General features: G+C 39.4%; 1 protein-coding gene across 4 annotated transcripts in view; it reads left to right on the forward strand.

The window, feature by feature from the left end:
- Positions 1 to 22,095, forward strand: part of OTUD7A (OTU deubiquitinase 7A) — a 129,942-nt gene extending 107,847 nt beyond the window's left edge. For all 4 annotated transcript variants that reach the window (XM_034783108.1, XM_034783106.1, XM_034783107.1 and 1 more), the window contains 3 exons: positions 17,021 to 17,135; positions 17,392 to 17,476; positions 20,476 to 22,095. In XM_034783108.1, the coding sequence (XP_034638999.1) occupies positions 17,021 to 17,135; positions 17,392 to 17,476; positions 20,476 to 21,906 (1,631 nt within the window). In that variant the 3' untranslated portion in view covers positions 21,907 to 22,095. The remainder of the gene's footprint in view (positions 1 to 17,020; positions 17,136 to 17,391; positions 17,477 to 20,475) is intronic.
- The last annotated feature ends 3,542 nt before the right edge of the window (positions 22,096 to 25,637 follow it).

Below are 25,637 nucleotides of genomic sequence, written 5' to 3' on the forward strand. Positions count from 1 at the left end.
ACCACTAGATAGAGGCAATATTTTTATACTGAACTATAAAACTTTCATATGAAATCAGCTCTTATGAAAATATCAAGTTGCTCTTCTACAGATGGTAATTATTTCTAGACATTGAAAGTTTAACCAGTTAGCCACCAACAGCAATTCTTCACCGTTCTAAGTGACATGTACAAAGATATCCTCCTGACATTAGTACTGCAGCATTCATTTCAGACCTGACTTCATCTGATCCCTGACAATACATGTTAGGTGCCATTTAATTGTGCAAGATGCAGTTTTCCTCAAAGTTGATTGTTACGGTGTCTATAGTGTGGCTCATGACCAGGGCAGACTGTCAAAAACAGGACAGACACCCCCAAACTGGTGATTTGTTCTATATTTAGATTTCACCAAGCCAGTAACATATGTGAACATCTGGATCACTTTAACAGTCTCGCCATGGAGTTACAGACAGTTCCCTTAGAGTCTTCAGTCTATTTTGCCACCAAAGCAAACTGGACTTAGTGATAAATGGTCACTTACACCAAAAATCACACAATATTCAGGTTGCTTCCAGTGTTATACTTATAAGAAGCACACAAGATCTTTTATAGGAGAGAAGGCAAAAACGCCCCATTTATTGAGAATACAGCAGTTAGCATATGCTTTTCAGTTACACACACACACACACCATGCACACAGTCCTGCCAGTTGATGTTTATAGTTACCAGTCCAGAGTCTGGATCAATCTAGTGGCCAGCCAGATTGGTCATAGAGGGGAGCTGGGCTCTGTCGGTCGCGATCCAATGCTCCTGGAGTGTGGCAAGATGAACCCAAACCCCATGGCAAAGCACCCTGTTCTTATAGTCTTTTTTCTCTGTTGAAGTCTATGGATTTTGCTGTGTCAGTTTATGACGGGTTACTCCTTAATTGGTGTTATCTTTTGATGTAAACATTCCAAAACACCTCCGAGAGGGTCATCCTGTCCCCGATTTGATTTAATCAATTGTCTTTAGGTGTGCCAGCCTCCACCTCAGGGTCGTCAATTTGCCCTTCCTCAATCATGGATACTCGTTGATGGTTCTCTGGCATCAAGAAGTCATGATAAGTGTCTTTGCTCCTCCTTTCTTGACCATCTGGTTAACAATGGCCTTCACACCTTATCTTTTCCTCATGCATGCATTCCTCATTCACACAAACAGTCTTTTACAGAGACCTTTGAGAATACAAACAGCAGTATTTTATATCGAGCAAAAAGACATTGTAAATTAAACCTTGCTAAGTTTATAACCAAAACAGTTCACACTGAAGCCCAGGCCTTCAATGTTCCTCTAATCTACTTAACATAGACACAATACAGGATCCTGTCTCTTACTAACTAAACCTTAAAACAAAGAATTAAAAAGGGCCCAATTTGTAATCCATATGGGAAACAGAATCCCATAGTTCCAGAGGGTCATTCCTTTCTGCTCAGGGGCGGCTCCAGGCACCAGCGCAGCAAGCGCGTGCCTAGGGCAGCAAGCCGCAGGGGGCAGCCTGCCGGTCCCTGTGAGGGCAGCAGTCAGGCTGCCTTCAGCAGGTCCGCCGGTCCTGCGGATTCGGTGGCAATTTGGTGGTGGGTACGCCGAAGCCGCAGGAGCAGTGGACCTCCCGCGGGCATGCCGCCGAATCGGCGTGACCAGCGGACCACCCGCAGGTGCGCTACTGAAAGCCGCCTGACTGCTGTGCTTGGGGCGGCAAAATACATAGAGCCGCCCCTGTTTCTGCTATTCAAAAAGGGTGGCTGGAAGGATGAAATCAAATCATACATTAATTCTCATAGTACAATTATAAAATCCTGCTCCTACACCAGTTCAAAAAGACCAGTCATTTACCCTAGATCAATTGATACCCTAGATCTTACACCAAAGACAACTCCTGTAGGCAATCCTGTAGTAAACTATCTAAAGGTTTATTAATTAGGAAAAGAAATGAGTTATTAACAGGTTAAAGCAAGCAAACATATACAAACACATGAGTTATCCTCTAAATCCTAAAAGTGACGGAGTTGTAGTGAACTGTCAATTCAAAGTGTCTTTTAGGGCAGACCCCAGAGGTAACCCCCAGGATCTCTGGCTTCACTTTGGCTTCTCTGGCCCTGTGAGAGTTCAAACAGCAAGGAGATGAAAAATCTTCATATCAACTATGTTTATTTCCCTCTTCCAGCGTTCAAAGCGATGGGACAAGGCCTTCTGCATGTACTTTTCCATGGGTGGATAGGGCAATTAACAAAGCTTTTATCTTATAATGGCCCACTTAAATTTTGATAATCCTCATGGATGGGCAGGGGGAACGATTCCAATGCCTGGGTTCACGAGTTCAGAGCAAACATTTTGCAAAGCTATAAAGAAAAACTTACATATTTTCTTATAGCATGGAATACTGACATTACAGGTGAGATAAACGCATGCAGCAACTTACAAGCATTTCATAGAGTCTGAACACTGAATACATTATTATAAGATAATACCTATTTTGAACAAAAAATAACATCTAGGTGAACTTATCTGGTCTTCAGCTAAGAGTTGGCAGTTCTTGTTTAAATGCCTGCAGCCTGGCATCTGGTTAATGGTGCAAATGCAGTTTTCCTCAAAGTTGATAATGGATACCTGCTTTTGTTATAATGAAAAGGGACTCTGTTTTTATAAATGTCACATGGATTATAGCTTGACAGATCAGTACAATACAATTTTACAAATATCTCTTTGTACATATAGAATTTTCACACGCAAAACTCTTCATCTATGTGCAGAGGATGAAATTCACCCCCGTTCAGAAGGTCAGCATAATGCCAATGTACTACTTACTCCTACTTAAGTCCTCAAATATGTAATAAAAATGGGGATTCTTTTGTTTATGAAATAATATAAATGGTTTTTCCTCCAATGGGAGCCATCAAACACATTTTAATGTCTTCTGCAAAATGTACAGAAATTATTTTGAGTTATTCTTTTTTATAAATTTTGGTCTGAACTATTAAATCCTGGAAGCTAAGTCATCCACAGATAGAAGCCACTTTTGAAAATTTGGGCATATTTTCTTCAACCTTTTTCCTAGACCCAGAAACATTTGCTGCTGGCTGACAACAGAATGGAGAGTACAGATGTTGGCAAAATCACTGGAAATAAATAATGTGACAAAAGAAGTTATCACATTAAAAGTCTAAGACAACTTAGATTGGGAGCTCTTTGGGGGAGGGACTCTTTTTTTCTGTTCTGTGTTTAGCACCTTACACAGTGGGGTCCAGTCCAGGACTGGGAATCTTAGGCATTATGGGTAATACAAATAATAACTAATAATAATAATTACAAAGTTTTGTGGGAACATCATGACAATTAAAATTGTTTCCATTAGTGTATACTTGCACGATTACAAATTGCTACATATGTGTATTAAAGGTCCAATCCTGCAAATACTTGCTATTGGGCATAGCACTAGCTATTATGAGTGGTCCCACTGAAGCCAACTCACAGTAGTCAGCATTATGCCCAGTGGCAAGTGTTTCCAGGATCTGCCCCTACTACTATGGAAGAAACAATATGATATTTTATTGCATTAATTGAAAAGAGTATGTTGTATAATTAACATTATATCATACAGAAACACAAGGGCAGAGTTAAGGTTGTATGTGAAATGTTCATTTTGTCATTTTCTGACTTTTGAATGCTTAAACAGGCCCACTCACTGTACACTTACTTGTAGACGCGCTTGGATGGAATATAAAATAGAGCGGTTGTCTTTTCTACTATGGGCCAGATCCTGGCCACTATTCCAGGTACTTTGTGACATTCCATCAGCGCAAAGCAGCTGGTCTTGTTCGCTTGAGGATTCTTCCTGTGCGGAAGTCTCCAGTAGTGTAACAGCTCCTACACCAATTCCCATAGTGGCCACAGTGTTGGGATCACTGATCGATCAAACAGGGTATGACAAGAGTTTCCCTATGCTCTAGTAATTTCTGGCTACTGTAATGATCCCCTACTGCTCTAGCTTATGCGAGGTACCAGACCAGCCTGGTACGTCACCAGCCGTACTATCAGGGGAACATAAATGTGGCTTAGTGGTAGACATCTTTGCTCCCCACCTCTTTGATTCTGCATTTAGTAAAGCTCTGTTCTGCCACAGAAGCTAGCCCTTAGTCATTAGTTGAGTCAGAATTCCAGTTAGTTTCTTTTAGTAGATCTGAGTGCAGAAGAGGTTATCATCCTACTCTACATACAGCTACCTGGATGAACACTATCTCATTCAAACTCATGACAGACTTGGCACCAGGTTGTAACTGAGCTATTGTACAATTTGAAAGACACCTCTACCTGCAAAGAAACTGTCCATGAAAAGTTTCATTGTATGAAGTTCAGCTAAATACAATCCATTACTCTAGAGGCTTACTGTTTCATTAGAACCACCTCCCCCTCTTATATTCTTTATCAGTGGTGGGAAGAAGTATTTCTAACTAGACAGGTCAAAGATCAGAGAAACAAACACTGATTCACTACTGGTGGAATAAATAGTAGTTTATAAATAGTAGTTCAATTGTGAATAATTAACCTAGGATGGCAAATATTATTTGTTCAATGAAGAATCTATCCAGAGTAATAACCACAAAACTCTGTTTATAATGGTGATAGCCTTTGTTCTCAAGTGGCCAAAATACCGTCTGCCTGGGGAATGGGCTGTGTCATTCACCCCTTAAGATGGTTCACTTGGAGACCTCACAGAGCAGATGGAGGATTTCAAGGGTCTGATGACTGACTTTTGAGATAGCTGGTGGATGTGATTGTTACTACAGAGGGCTCTCTTTCCCGTCTCCTTCGATCTTCACACAATAATATTTTGTGTTAGGATTAGACACAATAATAACAGAAGATATATACAAGCCACAAATGTGAAGTCAAACACTGGGGGCATTTTTGTTTGTTTTTTATTTGAATATGAAAGCCCCAGTGCTTTTGTAGCACAGGGGTGATAGAGATTCCCATCTGAAGTTGATTCCCTCTCTTCATCAGATCAGTTTCAAGTTATTAGAAGATACTTTTCTTGGGGGAGTCAGGAGGAGACAACTAAAAATGGGTCTCTTGATTTCTAGATTGTTACTGTGAAATAAGCAACTGTCACATTGAAATTCTTTTAATCATGGGTGTTTAGCTGATTATTCCTAAAAGCCTTTATTCATGAATTTGTCAGTTCAAAGGCACAGTAACTCTTTTTATAAAGCCTGATTTCCTGTAAATGGATAAATGAAATGGCTCTACTCCCAACATAGCTCAAAGCATCCTTTGATTTAAATGTTACAAGGAGACACTATGAAGTAAATAGCTCCTGTGATTCTGTGTAGCTTACACCCCACAAATTCTCTGATCAGTTTAGAAAGATTAGTGTTAATTACTTGACAGGGTCTGTGAACTTTTGGGGAAACCAGAAAAGTGGACAGTTTATTTTATTTTAATTGATTTGCGGTTGTTTTTCACATTAGTTTGCTAGCTATAATTGTGTTTGTTTTTCTAAGCTTTCCAATTGTATTTATTTACCAGTGATCCCTCAACAAAAGAGAGACCAAAAAAAAAAAAAAAAAACCCTCTAAAATTTTGTTTAGGTCTGGCCTTGGCAAAGGCATATATGCTGTAAGTGCAAAAATGTCAAATATGTAAAGGTTTTGATGCAGTTCTCTTAACCAAAGCAAATTTCAGTCATAATCCTTTTAAAAATATTACAGATTAAACTGTCAAGATGTAGCCACTGCTGCTGTGGTAGAAAAACATTGCCTTTCTGAAATTTCTCTTCTACATAATTTAGTTCTGCTGCATTGATTCTATACAGCTTTGCAGCTACTCTCTGTTTTGGCTAATTCTCAAGGATGAGTGCTCCAGTAGGCAGCTGCATCTCACTGATTAGTGTAATCACCTCTGTGGAGGCTCCACTGAATATGTATAAAATTTAAGGGGGAAGAAACTGTCATTGCCTTTCCCCTATTTCATTCCTTCCCTTCTTCCTGTCCCTCTGCCTCCAAGCTCTCCCCCCACACACTCACTCACTCACTCACTCTTCTTTCACTTGCTCTGAAAGAGATGGATGTCAAGATTTTGACAGAGTTTGGAAAATTGTCCTTGACATTTACGGTTTATAAAAAAAAAAAAAAAAGCAGCACTAAAAAGTGAAGAATTATAGAAGAAGCACAATAAATATTAAGTCTGCTTTGGTTGATGTTAATTTTGAAATGGTTAGTTAAGTGACAAGAAGTGAAGGGGAAGCATGGCTACAAATTGATTGGAGTATAGATGAAAGCCTCATAGCTCTAGGATATTAAGCGGAGGATATTCAGATGCTCCTAAGCATATTATTTTTAAACATATTTTTTAAATGTAAAAGGATCAAAGTTTTAGTATCTTCCATGAGATTTTGGTATTAAAGCTTAAATGTTTCACTTGTGGATAACAAGTGGCCCAATAATAAATTAATTGCAAAACCAGCAATTCTGCAGTTGTGATTTGTGGCAAGCAGACAATGTGGATTAACAGATACTCATGTGGGAGTGTTGCCTAGTAAGTACAGTAGACAATTGGAAGCCGAACCCCTGGTTCCATTACCACCTGACTCATCTTGTGTCTTTGGTAAAGTCATGTAACTATTTTTTATCTGGTTGCCAATCTGTAGAATGGGTACAATAATACTTACTTCCCTAGTGTTGCAAGGTTTAGTTTATATTTAGGAAGAGCTTTGAGATCCTCGGATGACAGGATCCAGTCCAACCTCCCAAAGTGCAAATTATTTTCACTAGAATTATTATACCTCAGGAAACAAATACATTTAGGCTGAAATTTTTCAATGATGCATAGGGGATTTTGGAGTTCAATTCACATTAATGCATCCAAATTATGTAGGCAGTTTTGAAAATCTCAGTGTAGGTTTTTTAATACTTTATTTCAAAAAAAGGAGTAAGTTTAAAATTACTATTAAAAGGATGCATTTTTACACTGGACTTGGTGGCTTTCAAAGACAAACACTCTTCTTACAGAAAATTTCTATAGACAGAAAGCTCTTACCTATATTTTTTAAAGGATTCCTTTCCATTTCAGATGCACCATATTGGAAAGCTGATTTAAGTGTGTATAACCATTGATTCAAAATGTATCTTGTCCATTGAAGAAAAGATGCATAATTTTGGATTTCTTGTGCATAAAATCAAAGTTGTAGCTCTAGCCTGCTGTGAATAAATCATACCCAATTAAGCTTCTAGTTCTGCTTTCAAATCAAAATCACAGCTAATCAAAAACATATCAAGTTAGGCGGAAATCAACTGAACTCAGATTTGTGTTTGTTCCTATTGTGTTGGAGGGAAACGTATTTACTAAGGAAACAGGGAGAGTTATAAGGTCAACTTGGTGCTCTACAAGTGATATGTGCTAGGAGAAATTAGTTTGATACCCAGATACTGTTTCTCATTCACCGACAAAGCTGCAGAGGTGTTTTAAACTCCCAAAGGAAGGCATATACCCCTGCTACACAACAACAAAACCTGCTGGCTTTTCAAGTGTCTAAAGACAGGTTTCAGAGTAGCAGCCGTGTTAGTCTGTATCCGCAAAAAGAAGAACAGGAGTACTTGTGACACCTTAGAGACTAACAAATTTATTAGAGCATAAGCTTTCGTGGACTACAGCCCACTTCTTCGGATGCATATAGAATGGAACATATATTGAGGAGATATATATACACACATACAGAGAGCATAAACAGGTGGGAGTTGTCTTACCAACTCTGAGAGGCCAATTAATTAAGAGAAAAAAATTTTTTGAAGTGATAATCAAGCTAGCCCAGTACAGACAGTTTGATAAGAAGTGTGAGAATACTTACAAGTCTCTAAAGTCTTTCTGCTTGGAAGATAATCATGCTACAAAAATGCACAAGGTTGCAGCTAGAGAGGAGGATGTTTATAAAAAGGAGGATGAGGAGGAAAGAAACTTTTATAACACACCTTCTTCTAACATCTTCATCCAAACCTTGAACACCCAGTCAGGTCCTCCTGTGTAGAAGTTTGGATGAGGTTGTACAAAAGGGGACAGTGTCATACGGTGGTTTTGTGCAGTATTGAAGAAACACTTGGTATTAGAGAGCAGTGCTAGAAACATAATACAGAAATGAAAAAACTGAATCTAAATGTCAAGCGTATGATGGGAAAATCAATTCAGTAAAACCATTGAGCCTTAAGTGGCACCTATCTTTGATTTCCTTTTTCTCCTACGTTGAGCACCTGGTCTCCAACAGCTTATGTTTAAGGGATTTTTCAGGTAGGTGCTTGGCAACCAGTTTGGCCTTTGCAGGGAATTGCATTGTGCATAATGGACATGGCAGCTGTCTCGCAGCTCACCAACAATAACAACCAGCAGCCAGCCAACCACTGTGAGAATTCTTTTCACAAAGGAGCCATTTCCTAAACACTTCTAAGGTACCATTCGAAAATCCTCTCTGAAATGAAAGTTTGCAAAGCAAATGCATACAATGAGCTCAAAGATGCAAGTTTTGAATATATCTTTATGGTAACATTTCATTACAGAGGTTTGTAGGAGGTCTGGTGTGTGTTAGCCAGTTACTGACTTCAATGGATATTTGTATAAATTACCAGTTGTGGTGCAGCTTCTGGATTTTAAAACACACCTCCATCTTAAGCTTTTTTTCTTTATAGTTTTTTAGTTCTTGCTTTGATGATTTTATCTGATACATGATGAGGAGCAGAAAGTTCCTGAGATAAGGGGACTCTCACCCATTCAGGGCTTTGAAGGTGAGCTTGAGCGCTTTGAAATGGACCCACTGGCAGCCAATGTACCATGCAAGATACTGGTATGAGGTATTCATACAGTCAGCTCTGCTTAGAACAAGGGCTGCTGTATGCTGCACTATCTAGCTGCAGCTTCTGGGCCCCTAGTATTAATTCAAGGGGGAAAGAGTTATATTTGTATGAGGATAATAAATATGTGGGTTGTGGTTCGTAGATCTACTTCCTAGAGGAATGAACACAATAGCTGAACAAGCCAAAGGTGAGAGACATCCCTGTCTGCTGTTACTCCCTGGGTATCTAGAAACACTTGAGTTGTGAAGCATGATTTTGCATCTGTGTGCCACTTTGATCCAGGTAACAGACTCCTGCAGAGGAGGGGCAGGTCACCTTTTCAGCTAGTTCCTCAAAATGCTGCGCTCTTCCCAACTCATATAACTTCTGCCTTTAGCCTGCAGCTCTTCACCCTTTCCCCACCCCCACTCCCCTTATTCAAACACTGGATCACTAGGGAAATTACAGAGTGCACATTTATTAAGATGGGGCATAGAGCTAAGTGTCATCTACATACTGATGGCAACATCAGAGCCTGTAGAATCTTTCCTGATGGCCTTAGGAAGATCATGAATAAGAGAAATGATAGTTCCTGTGGGATTCATCATGTGAGGGTCTTTGAGGGAAGAGGGAATAATTTCATCTGAAAGAAGAGAGCAGAGTCAGGTCTTGTAGATGTGTAAGCAGCACCTCGCAGTCCATGGTGTCAAAGGCTGTCACATGGTCCAAGAGAGCTCACATTCACATTTGGCCTCTACATAGTTCTGACTAGGTCATAGCCACGTCCAGCTCTTTTCCGCAAGATGAAAGGTGCTAAGATGCAAAACCTTTGAAGGACAGGAAGGGGAAGGGTAGCATGGGAGAAGAGAACCTCAGCTCTCCAAGCAGGACATGACGGGCCCTGCTAGCAAAAAAGATAAGAATCTGGCTTAAAATACACTGCCTGAAAGCCAGAAATTCTGAGCCAATGTGAACCTTGGACAGTATGCTTCATTCAGAGACTTACCACACTGAGCACCAAGAGATATGACAAGTGAATAGTACAAAGAGATGACATTCTTTGACATAAAAATATGTCAGCATACTCTTTGGTTACCAATATAAACTGTTTCTATTTTCCCATTAGTTTGAAGACATATTTGAAGTTTTCTTAATAAATATCAGTTTTAATTTCATCTTTTGTGTTAAGTACAAATGGAAGTCCCTCTTGCCAAATGCTCTGGAGAATTGTCGTGTGTCACATGTCAAGGATTTTTACTATTACCCTTTTTCTTCTTCCTGAAGCAAACTTGCTTAGGGACGAAGCTGTGTAAAGGGGATCAGTGGGTGGTTGTACTTTTGAAAGGAAATTGATCCTTCCCAATAAGTTGGTCCAATAAAAGATATTACCTCATCCACCTGGTGTCTCTTTCTCCATTCATGTAATACTGCATTGTCACAGATTTTATGAGAGCCTCTCTGTTGAGGAGAGCTAGATTCTTGGTGATTGCCTGTTTTTTGCAGCTATGTATAAACATATTGAGTGTGCAGTGCTTAACTACCTCACAGGGATATTGTAAGACTTAATTACATGTTTGTAAAGTGCTCTGAAATCCTTTGATGAAAGGTGCTATGTAAGTGCAAAGGAGTGTTATTACTATTATTTATTACTTCTAGGCACAATAGTCTAATTCTTGTAGTTTTTAGGGTCCATGTGAAAATGACCCCAGTCCTCTCCCAGTCAGGATCTACAGTGTATAATTTAGGATATTAGGATTTTTCCTGAAAACAATCCAGTAGGATAATAAGGATCTTTCATTGAAGGAAATGCTAAGAATGAATGGAAATTTTTACTTCTAAATATGCACTAGGTAACATGATGCATCACAAAGTTAATTTGGGGAAAATATTTAATTTAATCAATCTTTATAAGGTTACCTTTATACACATGTATTTTCTCTTGAGTTTATCTTCATCATCATAGTTGTATTACTATTAAGCGTGTTATATATTGTAGCTAATCAGAAAAAAGTTCATTGGTTAAACTGGAGACCATCTTTTTAATAAAGAAAGCTTGTTGTGCTTGTTCGAAAGCTGCGTTCTTGTATGCTTGTACGTTCTTGTACGCTTGTATTCCCGTGGGTAGTAATTGTACTAGAGAGTGAGTGAGTTGTTGTATGATTAGAGGCCATCGTTAGGAAGCACACAAAAATAGAGAAGCAAATTGAGAAAAATAGAGAAGCAAAAAATCCATAAACCAGAAGCACAGTGTGACCTGGTTCTTGGTACCCTGTCAGTTCCTGCAAAGTAGAGCATTGATTGGACAGCAAACAGTCATTTTAGGAAGCGTGTTTGTGTCGCATTCTGATCTTTAGAGACTACTCCCACCTTTTCATGCTCTCTGTATGTGTGTATATATATCTCCTCAATATATTTTCCATTCTATGCATCCGAAGAAGTGGGCTGTCACCCATGAAAGCTTATGCTCAAATACATTTTTTAGTCTCTAAGGTGCCACAAGTACTCCTGTTCTTTTTGCGAATACAGACTAACACGGCTGCTACTCTGAAACCTGACATTCTGAGCTTTGCATTTCTGAATGGGATCTCCAAAGGCTTGTAGCATAATTGGTACATGGCAGAATGGGTGTGTAGTTTTATGCATTTGACTGTTTGACTATTGCTTGGTCAATGCCACTCTGCAGTTATAATGCCTCATGCATGTGGTTAACTAGCAACCACCAGAATTTTGTTTACTGTAATGCCCAGTGGTGGCTGAGGGAGCCCCCAAAATTGCAGTTTAAAAAGGGATGGGAGGAAGACCCTAGCATGTACTTGTCACAGCTCACTTGAGTAAATTCTGCAAACAGGCTTACTCTCCTCCCAATCCCTTAACCGCCATGACATCCACACACTCAGAGGGGTGATGAATACTACTGTTCAAATAAACTCCATTCTCTATGCACTAATTACAGTACTCAGTAAATTAAACCCTTTAATGCCACCTAGTGACATATTGCTATTATTACAAGCTATTATATGTTCCTGTTATTTATTGTACACTGCCAACATATTTTATTTTTAATAATTAGGGAACACATTTCCCTTGGTGGTGGTGAATATAATCTTGAATGATCAAAATGTTGGTATTAGAGATAATATAAAATACTCTTTGTAGAGATATGTAATCTCCTCGGGGCTATTTCATGTAATTGTATTTGCATGCAAAAGGTGTGGGATAACTGAAAGCTGTTGAAGATCCCTATGGGCATCAATGTAATTTTAAATATTGGGTTTGCTTATATATTATTTCCTCTGAAAAACTTCTTAGGGATTTACTCTTTCTTATGCCCTAGACTGCTTCACTTAAATTGAATCATACAAGCAAAGATAGTGACAGGCTAACCACAGGGGCGGTTGAATCAAAGTAGTATTTTAGTGTGACCTGGTTTTGTATTGCATGCTAGTGCAAGTCCACATGTTGTTCAGCCAAGCAATGTTTGGCATAAATCTGGGGTGGTGGGAATGCTACACCATTCAGGCTCCAGCCTGAATGCTGATAAATAGTACAGCAGCCTCAGGACTAATGTAGTATATGCAGCTGCCAGTGCTCTTCAGATACTATTAGGACAGCCAGGAATTAGATGGACAGAGAGATGCTCCACTCAGACCCATTTTTTCCTTGCCACACTGGCAGCTGGGGCAGGGAGTGAGTGATAGCCACAATGATGTACCATATCACCACAGGAATGCCCTATCTGAGGTAATCTTCCAAGGGTCAGATCCACCAGGCCGTATTATCCCTAAATATGCAGTGTAGCTAATAAATACCAAAGAAAAACATAAAAATTGTTCATAGTCCTATTGAGAATAGAGGGGATTTGTGCCTATCAACGTCTGTTAAGAATTGGGCTTTTTTTTTTAAAATGAATACAGTGTAATTATAGGCAGTAATAAAGATTTCTTCTCCATATACGAATAGCATTGATCATGTAATTTGAGAGCTTTGGAAGAAAGATAGCTTTGATTGATTTTTGTTTTACTTGGACTATGTAGTCTCACCAGATGAAATCTGGAGCTTTGACTTATAAGTAAAACTCCATTAGCATTTATAGGTGAAACCCCAGTGACTTATCATTTTGCCCTCATATACCCCATATCTAAATTTGTTCAACTCCTGTACATATATGTCGCAAAATTTGTCAGTTACTGAGGAGATAAAGGTGGGTTACCTTGCTCACAGGTCCCCAGGAGGAACCCTGTTTGTCTGGAGAGGATTTTAAAACATATTTGTCACCAGTGGTTTCCCTGAAACACATTTTGACATGTCCTTGAGTTATCGCTTTGATCAACACATTGGGTAGTTCCATTAACTGTAAACTGGGTCCTATAGGATGAAATATATCAGCTGGCTAGAACCTGCCAATAGTTTTGTCTCCTCACAGGCTGCTTATCCAGGTTTTTCGTCTTTGTTCATATATTCAGAAAAAAAAAGAACATTTGCCAACTGGGGCAGAGACTGTTTCATGAGGCTTACCTAAGAGCTCCCACACTACAATGAAGTGCTTTGTCAACCAGCCAGCAGTGAAATGACTCCTCATAATCAGGTTGAAATAATAATTGTGAGTTGTATGACAACAGTCCTTTGACCATAATACATTTATCATAAAGGTTCACTGGAGAGAACCTATTTGGGCATGTTATTTTGCAAATAGCTTTAGAAATACTTTAAAAAGTACACTTGGAGGACATTGAACGCTGTCATTCATCGATAGCTGCAATGACTGTTGACCTGTCCAATCTGCAGCAGGGCTTGTTAACAGAGTTATAGCAAGGTTTCAGCTAGGACTGTTCAAAAGAAAATCCTTGACCATACTGGAGCAGCAAACAACCACAAATTATGCAGGTAGGCAATTGCAGCGTACTTGGACCTACCATGTTCACTCTAGAAATTAGTCTGAAGTGTCTTACTTACAGTCCTTGAACTTTACAATTGCTTCTGTCATACCGGAGGGTGGATCTCACCTACAGGAAATCAAAGTTACTGAATAGAATGTACCTTACGTAACAGGCAGCACAGTGAAATTTTAAAGATTCAAGACTTAGCTATTAAACTGTGCATGAAGAGAGTAATATTCCCTCATCCTAACCTCAAACTACCCACAAGAATCAGTTTATGGTTTATATTCTCATCACAGGGCTGCAAAAAAATTCAGGTGAAAGGAGCTTCAGAAGCTGTGCATATTTATGGAGATGGTACAATATTATAACCCTTAATGTCTCTGTTTACTGATTAAAATATATTAGAGGGCCTCTGTCAGGACAGTTTAGGCCAAATTTATGATTTATACAAATAGCTTTTACAAATATCAATAAAAATGTTATATATAAAAACAGCTCATTTTAATGGATTTCTCTGAAATCTGTGTATGAAAACTGTTCATTGTAACCTGTCATTTTCTCTTACAATGAAACCAAACAAATCTAAATGTTTTTGTTTCTCAAGGTGCATTTACTTTCCGGGGAGGAACTAAATGACAATAGTAAAGGGCTTTTGGTTTCAAGCCATGTCGTGACGTCCCAACTCACAAATCACAATCTGTGCTCTGCAAGAGCATGCACCACCAGGACTGGGCATGTGTTTATCCTTGGCTTAGTTGGGCTCTTTTCTTGCTTGCTTTCTGTAACGTGCTGATTTAATATATTTGTGAGGAGTATAATAAAGCCTAAGTCTATAACAGTTGCTTAATTAACTTAATTTGCATAGGTTTAATAAGTTCTGACTGCACTTTACTTTTGACTGTAAATGACACTCAAAACACATGGGACTTGATTTTGTTTTCACTCCATCACTGATATAATGCCATAGAATTCAGTGGAGGTACTCCTGATTTACATCAGTGTACATGAGATTGGGATCAGGCCCAGTAATCACTTCTCCTTGGTACTGATGCCCTTTGGAGTGCCCCATAGGGCAATGAGTTGGTGGCTCTAATGCAGAACTCTCCAATTAATTTTGAATTGCAACATCATATACTATACTTGTCATCCAAATGACAAAATACTTGTCATTCAAAGAGCTAAAGTCTCTAACAATACTTATTGCCATACCTGAACCTAATGGCAATATATGCAGCTAAAACTGGCTAATTGTCCACAGTTTTATATTTCATACAAGAACAACCTGGACAAAAAAAATGTACTACAGTATAAAGAATTGTACTCTATTGCCAGTAGGGGGCAATCTTGGCACAGAATTTGTACACAATTCTTGCTTTCCTCCTCATTCCCTCTCTCTGCCCTCTCTCCCCCTCCCTCCCCCCCATTCTTTTGTGTGGAAAATCATATTAAACAAGAGGCAAAAAATAGTTTTATAGTGGAGTCATCATCAAATATGTCTAAATCAGGCACAATTAATAGTTGATTTCAGCATGATTATTGTTACAAATGCAGATTATACATCCTGCATTCTGTTCTGTGATCAACAATAATTATCCAGAAATGCTCCATCTCCTAGTGTTGCTAATATATATGTCTGTGCTGCTGGAAAATAACAGTTAAGTATTGTTTATGGTAAAGGTAGTAACCTCTGAATTATTCATTGCCATGTGGCTGGCTGGCTTTTCAGAGTCCCTTTGCCCTTTGGCTTTGCTTGGGTGAATATTTACAGTAAGTCTTTTAGGCTAATGTTAAAGAAAATTAAATTTCTTGATTGGTTGTCACTAGAGCAGTAATCGGCTGCAGAGTTCTGAGAAAGAGGAGTTCCCTTCCCAGCCCCCCTTCAACAGCTTTATATTAAATGTCATCCTACAATGTGTTAGCACAGAGACTAACTTTTAAAAAAAATGAAACAAGAAAACTGCCAATTTTAATTCAAACCTCCATTACATTTCTCACAATGTATTCAATTAAGAATCTATAAAACGTATTGTAGTAGAGTCTTCAGCATGCTCAGTACGCAGCACAGCTGCAAAACTTCATTCCTGAGGCAAACACCAAGCAGGCAGAACAGCAAAAAGAAAGAAAACAACAGTGGGGTATAGCCCAGTAGCAGTGATCCTTTCAATGGGCTTGAGCAGTCCTTAAATAGCATGCTGACTGGATCATGCATTGAGCTTTGCCTCAGGCACTTAAATACCTTAACTGGCAATCATTGCCTGAGTCAGAAATCTCCAGACTCCCTCTCTGCTTCATGTTTCAATTTTGAATGCTCTTATCAACTTTATGGGCCATAAGAACATATTGAGAACATGCAAAGAGTGGCTCAGAATAGACAGGGATGGCAGAGCCTTGTTCATGCCGTAAGCAACAGTTGAAGAATTTAGATTCAAATTATCAACCTTTATTTCTTTAGTAGTGAAAAATGAAAAGGTATTAACTATGAAAGACACTCACATGCACATTATGTATATTGTGTATATATAAGGTGTGTTTGTATATATAACTGCATGGTGCTATGATGGGGGGTTCATTTCAGCTATTACTGATATTTATAATATATCCCTGTAGATGTACATTGTGCATTACAAAATGTCAGGGTCCTTGCTCCAAAGAGCTTCCTTGGTCTGGTCTACACACAGATTTTGTTCTGCTGTAACCATGATAGCTTGTGGTGTCAGATATATACTTATCCAGAGAGGTATGTTGGTAGAACCCCTCGTGCGGATGCAGCTATACCAGAATAAAGGTCCTTGATACCAGTATAGCTCATTCCTCTTTCCATACATGAATAACCTATACCAGAATAAGCCTGTTTATACAGTATACCTGCATCCACACTAGAGGGGGTTGTATTGCTTTTACTGTACAAGTTGTACAACTTTGTAGTGTAGACAAGGTTTAAGAGGCTGATCCTTCAACTCTCAGTCATGGCAGTAGCCCTAGTTCATGCCAATTAGCCTCATTAGTTGCAGTGAGACTACTGGCATAAGTACAGGCTACAGCACTGAATGCAGTGTCAGACAAATACAGTACCAGAGATTACGGTTCAGATGTGTGGGGGGAATCAGTGTCAAAATGCTTCACAAAAGGCCTGGGTTTAGAGGAGAGAGGTGGCACATATCACACAGGAATTGGGAGACTGTTTTGAGTATAAGAGGCCTTTGCACCATATTCCTGTACTGGTTCTTTCCTTCAGCCAATTATTTCTTCTACGCTTTTCCCAGCTAAACCCATTTCTTCACTCCTGATTTCTTCTTCTCTTCAGCGGTGATCCCTCTGACTGACTCTGAACACAAGTTACTGCCTTTGCACTTTGCGGTTGATCCTGGGAAAGACTGGGAGTGGGGGAAAGATGACAATGATAACACCAGACTGGCCAGGTAAGAACTCTCTGTAATCTTAACAATAATATGTCTTGAACCCATCAAGCCTGATCTATGTTCTGGGACACTCACTATTAGAGAGCTTTATTGGGGAAAAAGAGGTGGGTGGTTCTCAACCTGACTAACATGCCGTGAGCTGCAGTTAATCTGAACAATGCAAATTCTCTCCTGCGGTGAAGTGTGAGTATTGATTTTCCTTGGAGGTATTTTTAACTAATTAGTCATCTGTTCTCTTTCCTCTGTTTTTCTTCAGCTTGATTCTGTCTCTGGAGGCAAAGCTTAATCTCCTGCACAGCTACATGAATGTAACTTGGATACGCATACCATCTGAAACACGGGTAACCCTTCCCCCTGTCTAAACAACAGAAGAGAAATAAGCCACAACAGGGCGTATGAACACGCAGAGATTGCAGGGTTCGGCTACCTGCCTTGTGCCACCTCAGGAGTGAACCAATAACCGATAAAGGCACACAGCCTGGTGTAGCTCACTGATTTTGGAATACGGCTTGTAAATTTTCCATCTCATTTTCTTTAAAAACACACACACATACACATACACACACAGCTGCATGGCTGTTTTTGCAGCATGCACTCCACTTTGAAAAGTAGTTTCTAGTAAAACTCTACTATTTGGAATTATTTTTCTCTAGTTTGTTTGTTTAATTCTCTCTTTATTTTTAAAGGTTTCCTGAACTATTTAGGCCCTTCTCTGCATTATGCTCCCATATTCCCAGAAGGTCAGCTGCCCTTTCAGCAGCATTTTACTGTCTAAAAATCCAATTTCAACTCAGTTTCTCTTATAAGAACTAAATTTGGACCACTGGATAGCTCATAGCTCCACTTTTACATTAGAAAGTGCCTGACAGGGCCACAAACTGCTGCTAAAATGGCAGCCTGGCACCTTGGGAGGAGGAAGCTATTTAAAATGGTGCACAGCTGGGACCTCATCGCTGAATCTCTCTCACACAATTCCCATGCAAATCATATTAAAGGAGATGGGGGTTAATCTAGTGTCAAAAAGTTGATGGGCGAGGACAAAGGTAGTTAGGCACCCAGCTCAACCGGGGGTTGAAAAGAGAAATTGAGGGTTCAGGGGAAACAGCGAAGGTCTGCAGGAGAAAAAATTAGTTTTACAAGGTGCAGTGTATGTTCATTGAAGGCACCACTCCTAGTAAAAGACTTCCAGACCCTTTCTTTCCTCTGTCAGCTCCAATTCCTCCTACATACTCTCTGCCCATCCCTTTCATTAACAGATCCTCATTTCATCCCATTGTTCGTGAATCATGTCTGGTCCCATTGAGGTGTTACCTACCACCTCCCCTTTGCTTCCACTGAATTAATCTGTCTGGATTAATTATTATTATTATTGTATTAGCTGACAGGCTTATGGGCTGGCTTTTCATTCTTCTGCAATGTGGGGTGGACATTGTTTTATAAAGCAACCGTGAACCTCGTTTTTAACTGAACTGAAGAAAACTCCTAGAGGGAAATCCTGGCCCCATTGAAGTCACTGGCAAAATTCCTATTGATTTCAGTAGAGCCAGGATTTTATCCTTAGTGTTGGAGAAGATGATAAATTTGTCCTTGTTCTTGCATCCAATATTCATCTGTAATATAATGTGTATAAGGATAGAGTACTGCTGTGCCTTCTGTTGTTTGTATGGGTGTCTTTGATTCAGTGTCTATACCAGAGAAGTAGAGCCAGTTCTTATTGAGTCACAATGTATAAGTAACTCTGCTGAGAGCATAATGTTGTCTCACTTGTGCTTTTGCACATCTAGATAGTAATAAACTAATTATTGACAGGTTTATTTTGGATGGGCAGAATGGCATAACTCATAGTAATTCCCCAGCAGAGCTGAAACTTTTCCCCGATGGAATGAGGGTGAAATTGCCCCTTTTGCAGAGGGCATATAGGTGCTGTGCTGGGGGTGCTGTCACATTCCCTGGGTTGAAGTGGTTTCCAATATATACAGAATTTACAGTTTGGTTCATTGGTTCTCAGCACCCCTACTATAAAAGTTATTCCAGCACCCCTGGGGCTAGTACAAGCATATGCACCACTTAAGCCTTATTTTGAGGACTTAATTGAGACATAGTCCCAGTATTGGCTTTTTGCACAGGGATGAATTTTGCTTTGAAGGATTATGGTTAGTTAAACTTCTCATATTTGCTGTTTGGCAGATGTAAAGACCTGGTGCTTCCTGGTGCTGAACATGCTCAATATCCATTGTAGTGAGTGAGTGGTTTGGGCGCTCATCATCTCACAGGATCAGCCCTCTACGTTAGCAAGAGTTTCACCAAAGAGGCCAGCTGTTGCAGTAGTTTTAGAGTCTCTCTTTCCCAGTTCCAGAGACTTATTTTTATCCCAGTAGTCACAAATGAGCTTATGATCTCAACTTAGACCCTAATGAACACTGGTCTCTATCCCAGACAGGTCTCACAATTTAGTATGATTTGCAGCATCTGCTCCAGGGAGGCTCAGAATTGAGAGGGTAGGGGTGTTGCCAGCTAGGACTGAACTGTATTCATAGTTTGGGAACCTTGCAAGTCACTTAACTGTTATTTTCATAGCATTTGCTAGTGCTGTTATTGTCCGGCTTCCATGAATCCCCATAAAATTATTATAGCAATGTACCTTGAGAATGGGGTGGTAGCCTCGCTACCACAGAGCACAAACTGGGCAAATATGTCACGTATGAGAGAGGGAGTGCAGATTTGAACTAAGTGTTAATGTTGCTCTTCAGAACAAAATTGACACTAAGTTAATAGTCTTGCAGAATTGTAGTTAAATTTACTAGTCCTGGCATAAAATCAGTTACCAATCCTTTACCTTGACGGTGATGATAATGAAGAACTTTACTCTCTCACCCAGCAAAAAATGTCACTTACTCTCAACAAGTGGGTGAGTAGAATTTTGCAAATTAGAATGAACATGTGCAAGTTTGAAAGCTGCAAGAATTTTTAGTGTCCCATTTGGGATCCTTTTGTAACTATATTCTGTACAAACTGTTGTGTAGTTTCACCTTCAAGCATGAACCGGAACTCAGATTTCCAAATAAATGTTAACTCTTCCGCATTTTGTGATTGACAGTAGTGTATTTTTTTTATAAACTAATATTGTTGCAGAATATACACTTATCCCTGAAGTAATATACCTTCTGTTTTGTTCATTGTAGGCCCTGTAGGCTACAAAGGTTAATTAAAACTTAACTTTAAAATAGCTCTGTGTAGATTTAAAGCTACAAGTTAGAGCAATTTGATGGGGGATATAAAACATAATCCTTGTGTAAAACTGATTTTATTCTATCTAATCATAACTAATTTTCCCTAACAGGCCCCTTTGGCCCAGCCAGAATCGCCCACCGCTTCAGCAGGGGAGGATGTTCAGTCTCTGGCCGACTCAATGGACTCAGACCGAGATTCCATCTGTAGTAATTCAAATGGCAGCAATGGCAAAAATGGTAAAGAAAAGGAAAAAGACAAACAGAGGAAAGATAAAGACAAAAACAGGACGGATTCAGTTGCCAATAAACTTGGAAGCCTCAGTAAAACTCTAGGAATTAAGCTGAAAAAGAATATGGGTGGGCTGGGAGGGCTAGTGCATGGGAAAATGAGCAGAGCAAACTCAGGGAATGGGAAGAATGGCGACATCACAGAAAAAGTCAAAGAGAAGAAGGCGAAGTCTCGCAAAGGGAGCAAAGAGGAGTCCGGACAGTCTGCAAGCACGTCTCCATCTGAAAAGACAACTCCCTCTCCTACTGACAAGGCGAGCATTTCACCTGCCGAAAAGATAAACACAAAATCCCTCTCTGACAAACAGTCTGACCCGTGGAAATACAGCACTGATGTAAAGCTCAGCCTCAACATTTTGAGAGCTGCCATGCAAGGAGAACGCAAGTTTATTTTTGCTGGCCTTCTTCTGACTAGCCATAGGCATCAGTTCCATGAGGAGATGATCGGCTATTACCTGACCAGTGCCCAAGAGCGCTTCAATGCCGAGCAGGAACAGAAGCGAAAGGAGGCTGAGAAAAAAGCTGTTCTCAATGGGTCATCTTGCAGGAAACTGGAGCAAGAAGCATATTCAAAAGAAAAGTTAGAATCATCTCCTCAGGACAGGGCATCACCAGTCTTGCCTCAAAGCCATACAACTCAACTGGTTTTAAAGTTTAAAGATCGCACTAGTCCCACTCCAGGGTCATTTTCTTCACCAAGTAATAGTGCTAAGAAAAGTGGACCCGTTCCGGTATCTGCCCACTATAGCCATACTCCACCTGTTCAAAGGCAAAGCGTTATTCATTTGCATGATGTCAACTCCAAGCCATCAAGCTTCCAAGATGATAGCTATAAGCCAGTGGTTGGCACCTTAAAAACATGTGCCACTTATCCCCAACAGAATCGATCACTGTCTTCACAGAGTTATAGCCCAGCGCGGATATCAGGTATCCGTACAGTGAACACAGTGGAATCACTGACCTACGCCATGCCTACCGACCACAAGTCACAGACATTTACAAATGGGTTTAATACCGGTGATATTAGAAATTGCTTAGAATATGCTGATGAGGAGGCTCCTCAGACCTGGTTGAACAATGATAAAAACCGAGGCAGAAGCACAGTTTCCCCAATATATTCCATCCAGCAGAACCGCTGCAAGAAAGAGAACTGTTCCTTTTATGGTCGTCCTGAGACTGAAAATTACTGCTCATACTGCTACAAAGAGGAGTTAAAGCGTAGGGAGAGAGAAAGTAAAGGCCACCGGCATTGAGGATTGTGAGGATCCTTCCCTGACTACTTAGGTTAAACATTTTCTTACTTGCAAAGTAAATAGCAATGGATTATGGAAAAAGGAATCCTGAAAAGGGAATGATGGGTAAATAATGTCTAGCTTGTCACTTTTCTGGGGCAGTGCAGAAATAAGAGGATTAATTTATCATAAAGAATTTATTATTTTCCATTTTGTCAGTGTCTTTTTTACATACACTGGTAAGCTGAAAGGTTGTTTACTCCTTTGTCAGTGCTGTGTATATGTTTGGTCAAAAATGTACTAATGGTGCCTGAATTTACACTGACATCACTCAGGTAGTAGAATGACAGGGAAAAAGTCATAATACTGGAGATGTGGTATTGTAATAGGATAGTATCTGCCTCATATACATTTGAAATTCTATAGCCATCATAGGGGTGATTTTTTTCTCAATAGAAAGTAAATTTTTCATAGCCCCTTTTTTTAGAAGAGTAGTCATTTTGCATACTGCAAATTTTTAACATAGTGACATATTACATTACTGTAAACATTTTGTATTCATTTAGTGTGAAACGCAGTGTCTCCAGAAATATGTGAATGAAGGTCTGGATTCATGAGGACTGAATCTCCTCATAAGCATGGGTGCTTGCGGATTTTTTCCTCCCAGTTCAGTAAAAATCTGAACTAGTCAATCCATTTGTTAATTGGTTGTGAATTGCAAGACAGATATTGGACATTGTTAGAAATATACTGTGGCCCTATTACATGCAAGATTTTGTATGACACACAAATCCCAGGAAATAATCTTAGTCACATGAATTTCAGCAGCATTTTTATGGCTGTGAAGGTGGGGAGAAATCTATAAAAACTACCTTAAAGGACTTCCAGAACTTGCTCACCAGCCAGAATTTTTTGCCACAGTCTAGGGCTGGATGAACTGTTCAGCACAATAATATGTTGCACAAATTTAATTCCCCTATCCACAATCTGACTTCTTTCTGTTATTAATTTGCTCATTGTCCAAAATTACTGGATGAATGGTTATTGTGAAAATACTTCCATCTAAGCACTACTTGCACTCTATTTGTTGCAACTGTTGTTTTGAGTCTTTTGGACTCAATGACACCCTCCCCCCCCCCACCACCACCACCACCACCACACACACACACAAAGAGTTTTTAAGATATCTGTGCAAACACTTCCAGCATGAATACTCACGCAAATGCAGATTTGTGCAAGTCTTCATATCCAAATATTGACATAGGTATTTGTGACACTTCCTTTCCCCTTTAGGAATAAAGTGTTGTTCTAATGGACGTTTGTGAAAAGCAGATAGAGGGGGTCACAAATACCATCAAAATACATTTGTGGTTCTTATTCCAACAAGTTTTCCTGAATGTTAATTGCAGTTTTCATGCCACCAACCAATGCAAGTATGGCAATAAAACAAACTCAGATTTTTAATATTGATACACTTGTAAACAATGGCTGATTTTTCTGTCTGTCTACATTCATGAACAATAGCTCATTTCCTGCAGGTAGACAGAAAAGCACTTGCCTTCAGGACTCTCTTTGCTAACAGGTAATTCTCTGCCATTCTCAGGATCATGAGTCCAGTTTTATTCAAGTATTGAACAGCATTTTTCCTGGGCCACAAGTGGCTCAGGGCCTCTTCTCACCGTACATACTCAGATCTTACATGTGTGTAGCTGTTAATTTGAGTACAGTTGCTCCTATTTAGCACGGTTGTAAGCTCAGTCAGTCCCTTTGGCCCTGATTCAGCACATACTTAAGTCCATTCATTTTCAGGAAAGCATTTAAACATGAGTCAGAGCCCCCTTGAAATCAGTGGGACCTTGGCCCATTCTTAGTGTTAAACACATATTTAAACTGTTTGCTGAATCAAAACTTTATTGACATTTTTATTAATGAATCACCCCCCTATAAAGGTGAATTTGTGAAAAATTGATGGGCAATACCTAGCTAGCTCTTTCATGAATTCAGATCTGTATTGAACGGATATCCATTTTTTCATGAAGGGAACATGTTATCAAGCTGAATGAGTTATTAAAGCTCCCTTTATTGTCTGACTCCCCCTTGTGAAGCCCAGAAGCATGTTCTTGGTTTTGTATGCTGGTACACAGAGTCTTTTTTGGTTAGCTGTGGTGATTGAGTATATGTTCTACTTGCCAAAGAAATCTGTGATTTCAGATCACCTTACAACAAATCAGACATACTTGATTGCATTCGTTATAGAGAGAGAGACAGAAAAACAGAAAGGACAAAATTTCATGAAGGAAAGAAATATTAAATAATTATTAGAGTAGCAGTAGCATTTAATATTCCTATAAATGCTTCTGTATAAAGTTAAACTTGAGAAAACTGCACTTAGCATCCAGTTGCTCCTGGCCATTTATTTGATTCAGCTGCATCCTCTGAATAGGAAGAAATGTGGTCACTGCGCATACTTAAAAAATACCTAATTTACTTGTTTTAAGTTTAAAAAAAATAATTCATTTAGGAAGGTTTTAGATGCAGTACTCGTCAAAATAAGAGGTTTACAAAGTCAATATTTACAGAACTAATTACTATAGTCTAAATTACTTAATAGATTGACGCTTACCTAGAATATTTTGCAAAGTGTAATTGATCTGCTGAATAATAACACAATTGTGTCAGCATACCCAATCTTCACAATACCCAATGTCATACTTAGTTTCCTGATAATTTTTCATAATTTATTTCTTCAATTATTTAAAATAAATCTATTGTGCGATGGTAGTGCTATTTCGCAGCCGCCCCTTTCCTCAGTTTCTTTAATAACTTATTGGGCCTTACTAAATTAGCTCAACACACGGTTGCCCTCTTATGAGAACTTTTTCCCAGCATCCCCTTCTCATACTGTCCCTTTACATTTGGTAAAGATAAGCAGGTGCAGCCCTAAAGTGGCCATTTTGCAACTGGCTGCTGCTAGCTATATCTTCCTCCCCTGCTCGTGAGTCTTCTTTATTCCTGTTATGCATGCACCCAGTGTTCCATATCTGATTCCTGAGCAGAGCTGACACTTATTCCCATTCGCTGCTAGTATTTATTTTGTACTAGCATGGTGCTTGGCACTCTGCACTCCAAACACATAAAGACAGTGCCTGCTCTGATAAACTTATAACATAAGGACTCAATCTGACAAACACTATGGTACACACGCCCTTTGAACTGAATTTGCAGGGTCCAGCCCTAAAAGGGAGGTTCTTGTCTATCTTTCTTCAGAGATAACTAGAAAATGTTCATGGCTTGAGTCCACCATCAGTAAAAGAAAATCTTCAGTTGCTCCTCATCCAGCACTTAGAGACCCTGTGCCCCATTTTTGCCATTATAATGAGTAATATATTTGTAACTCCTATACTTTTTATCTTAGATCAAGTGTAACCCACTGGTCAGTGTGTTATATGTACCCCTCTGTGCCTGACCAAGAGAGAAAGTATACCTCTTAACAGCTTTCAATTAGAGGAGCTTGCTTTTTAGCTCACGCTGTAGTAGAGACTCGTACTTTTAACTTTGGAGGTCTCCAGTTTGATCCCTAGTGTTAGCCAAGTTGGTGGCCAATTATACAAATACCATCTTTTACTTTTTAAACCCTGTTTTTGTTTTGTTTTGGCACTCTCTGATCATGGCACAGCAGCTGGCTGAATCAGCCCATCATTTCTCCTCCTTATGCCACAGCTCTTGCTTTCAGATGCATGTTTGCAGTATTG

Source organism: Trachemys scripta, chromosome 10 (assembly GCF_013100865.1).
Source record: "Trachemys scripta elegans isolate TJP31775 chromosome 10, CAS_Tse_1.0, whole genome shotgun sequence".
Classification (NCBI taxonomy): Eukaryota; Metazoa; Chordata; order Testudines; family Emydidae; genus Trachemys; species Trachemys scripta.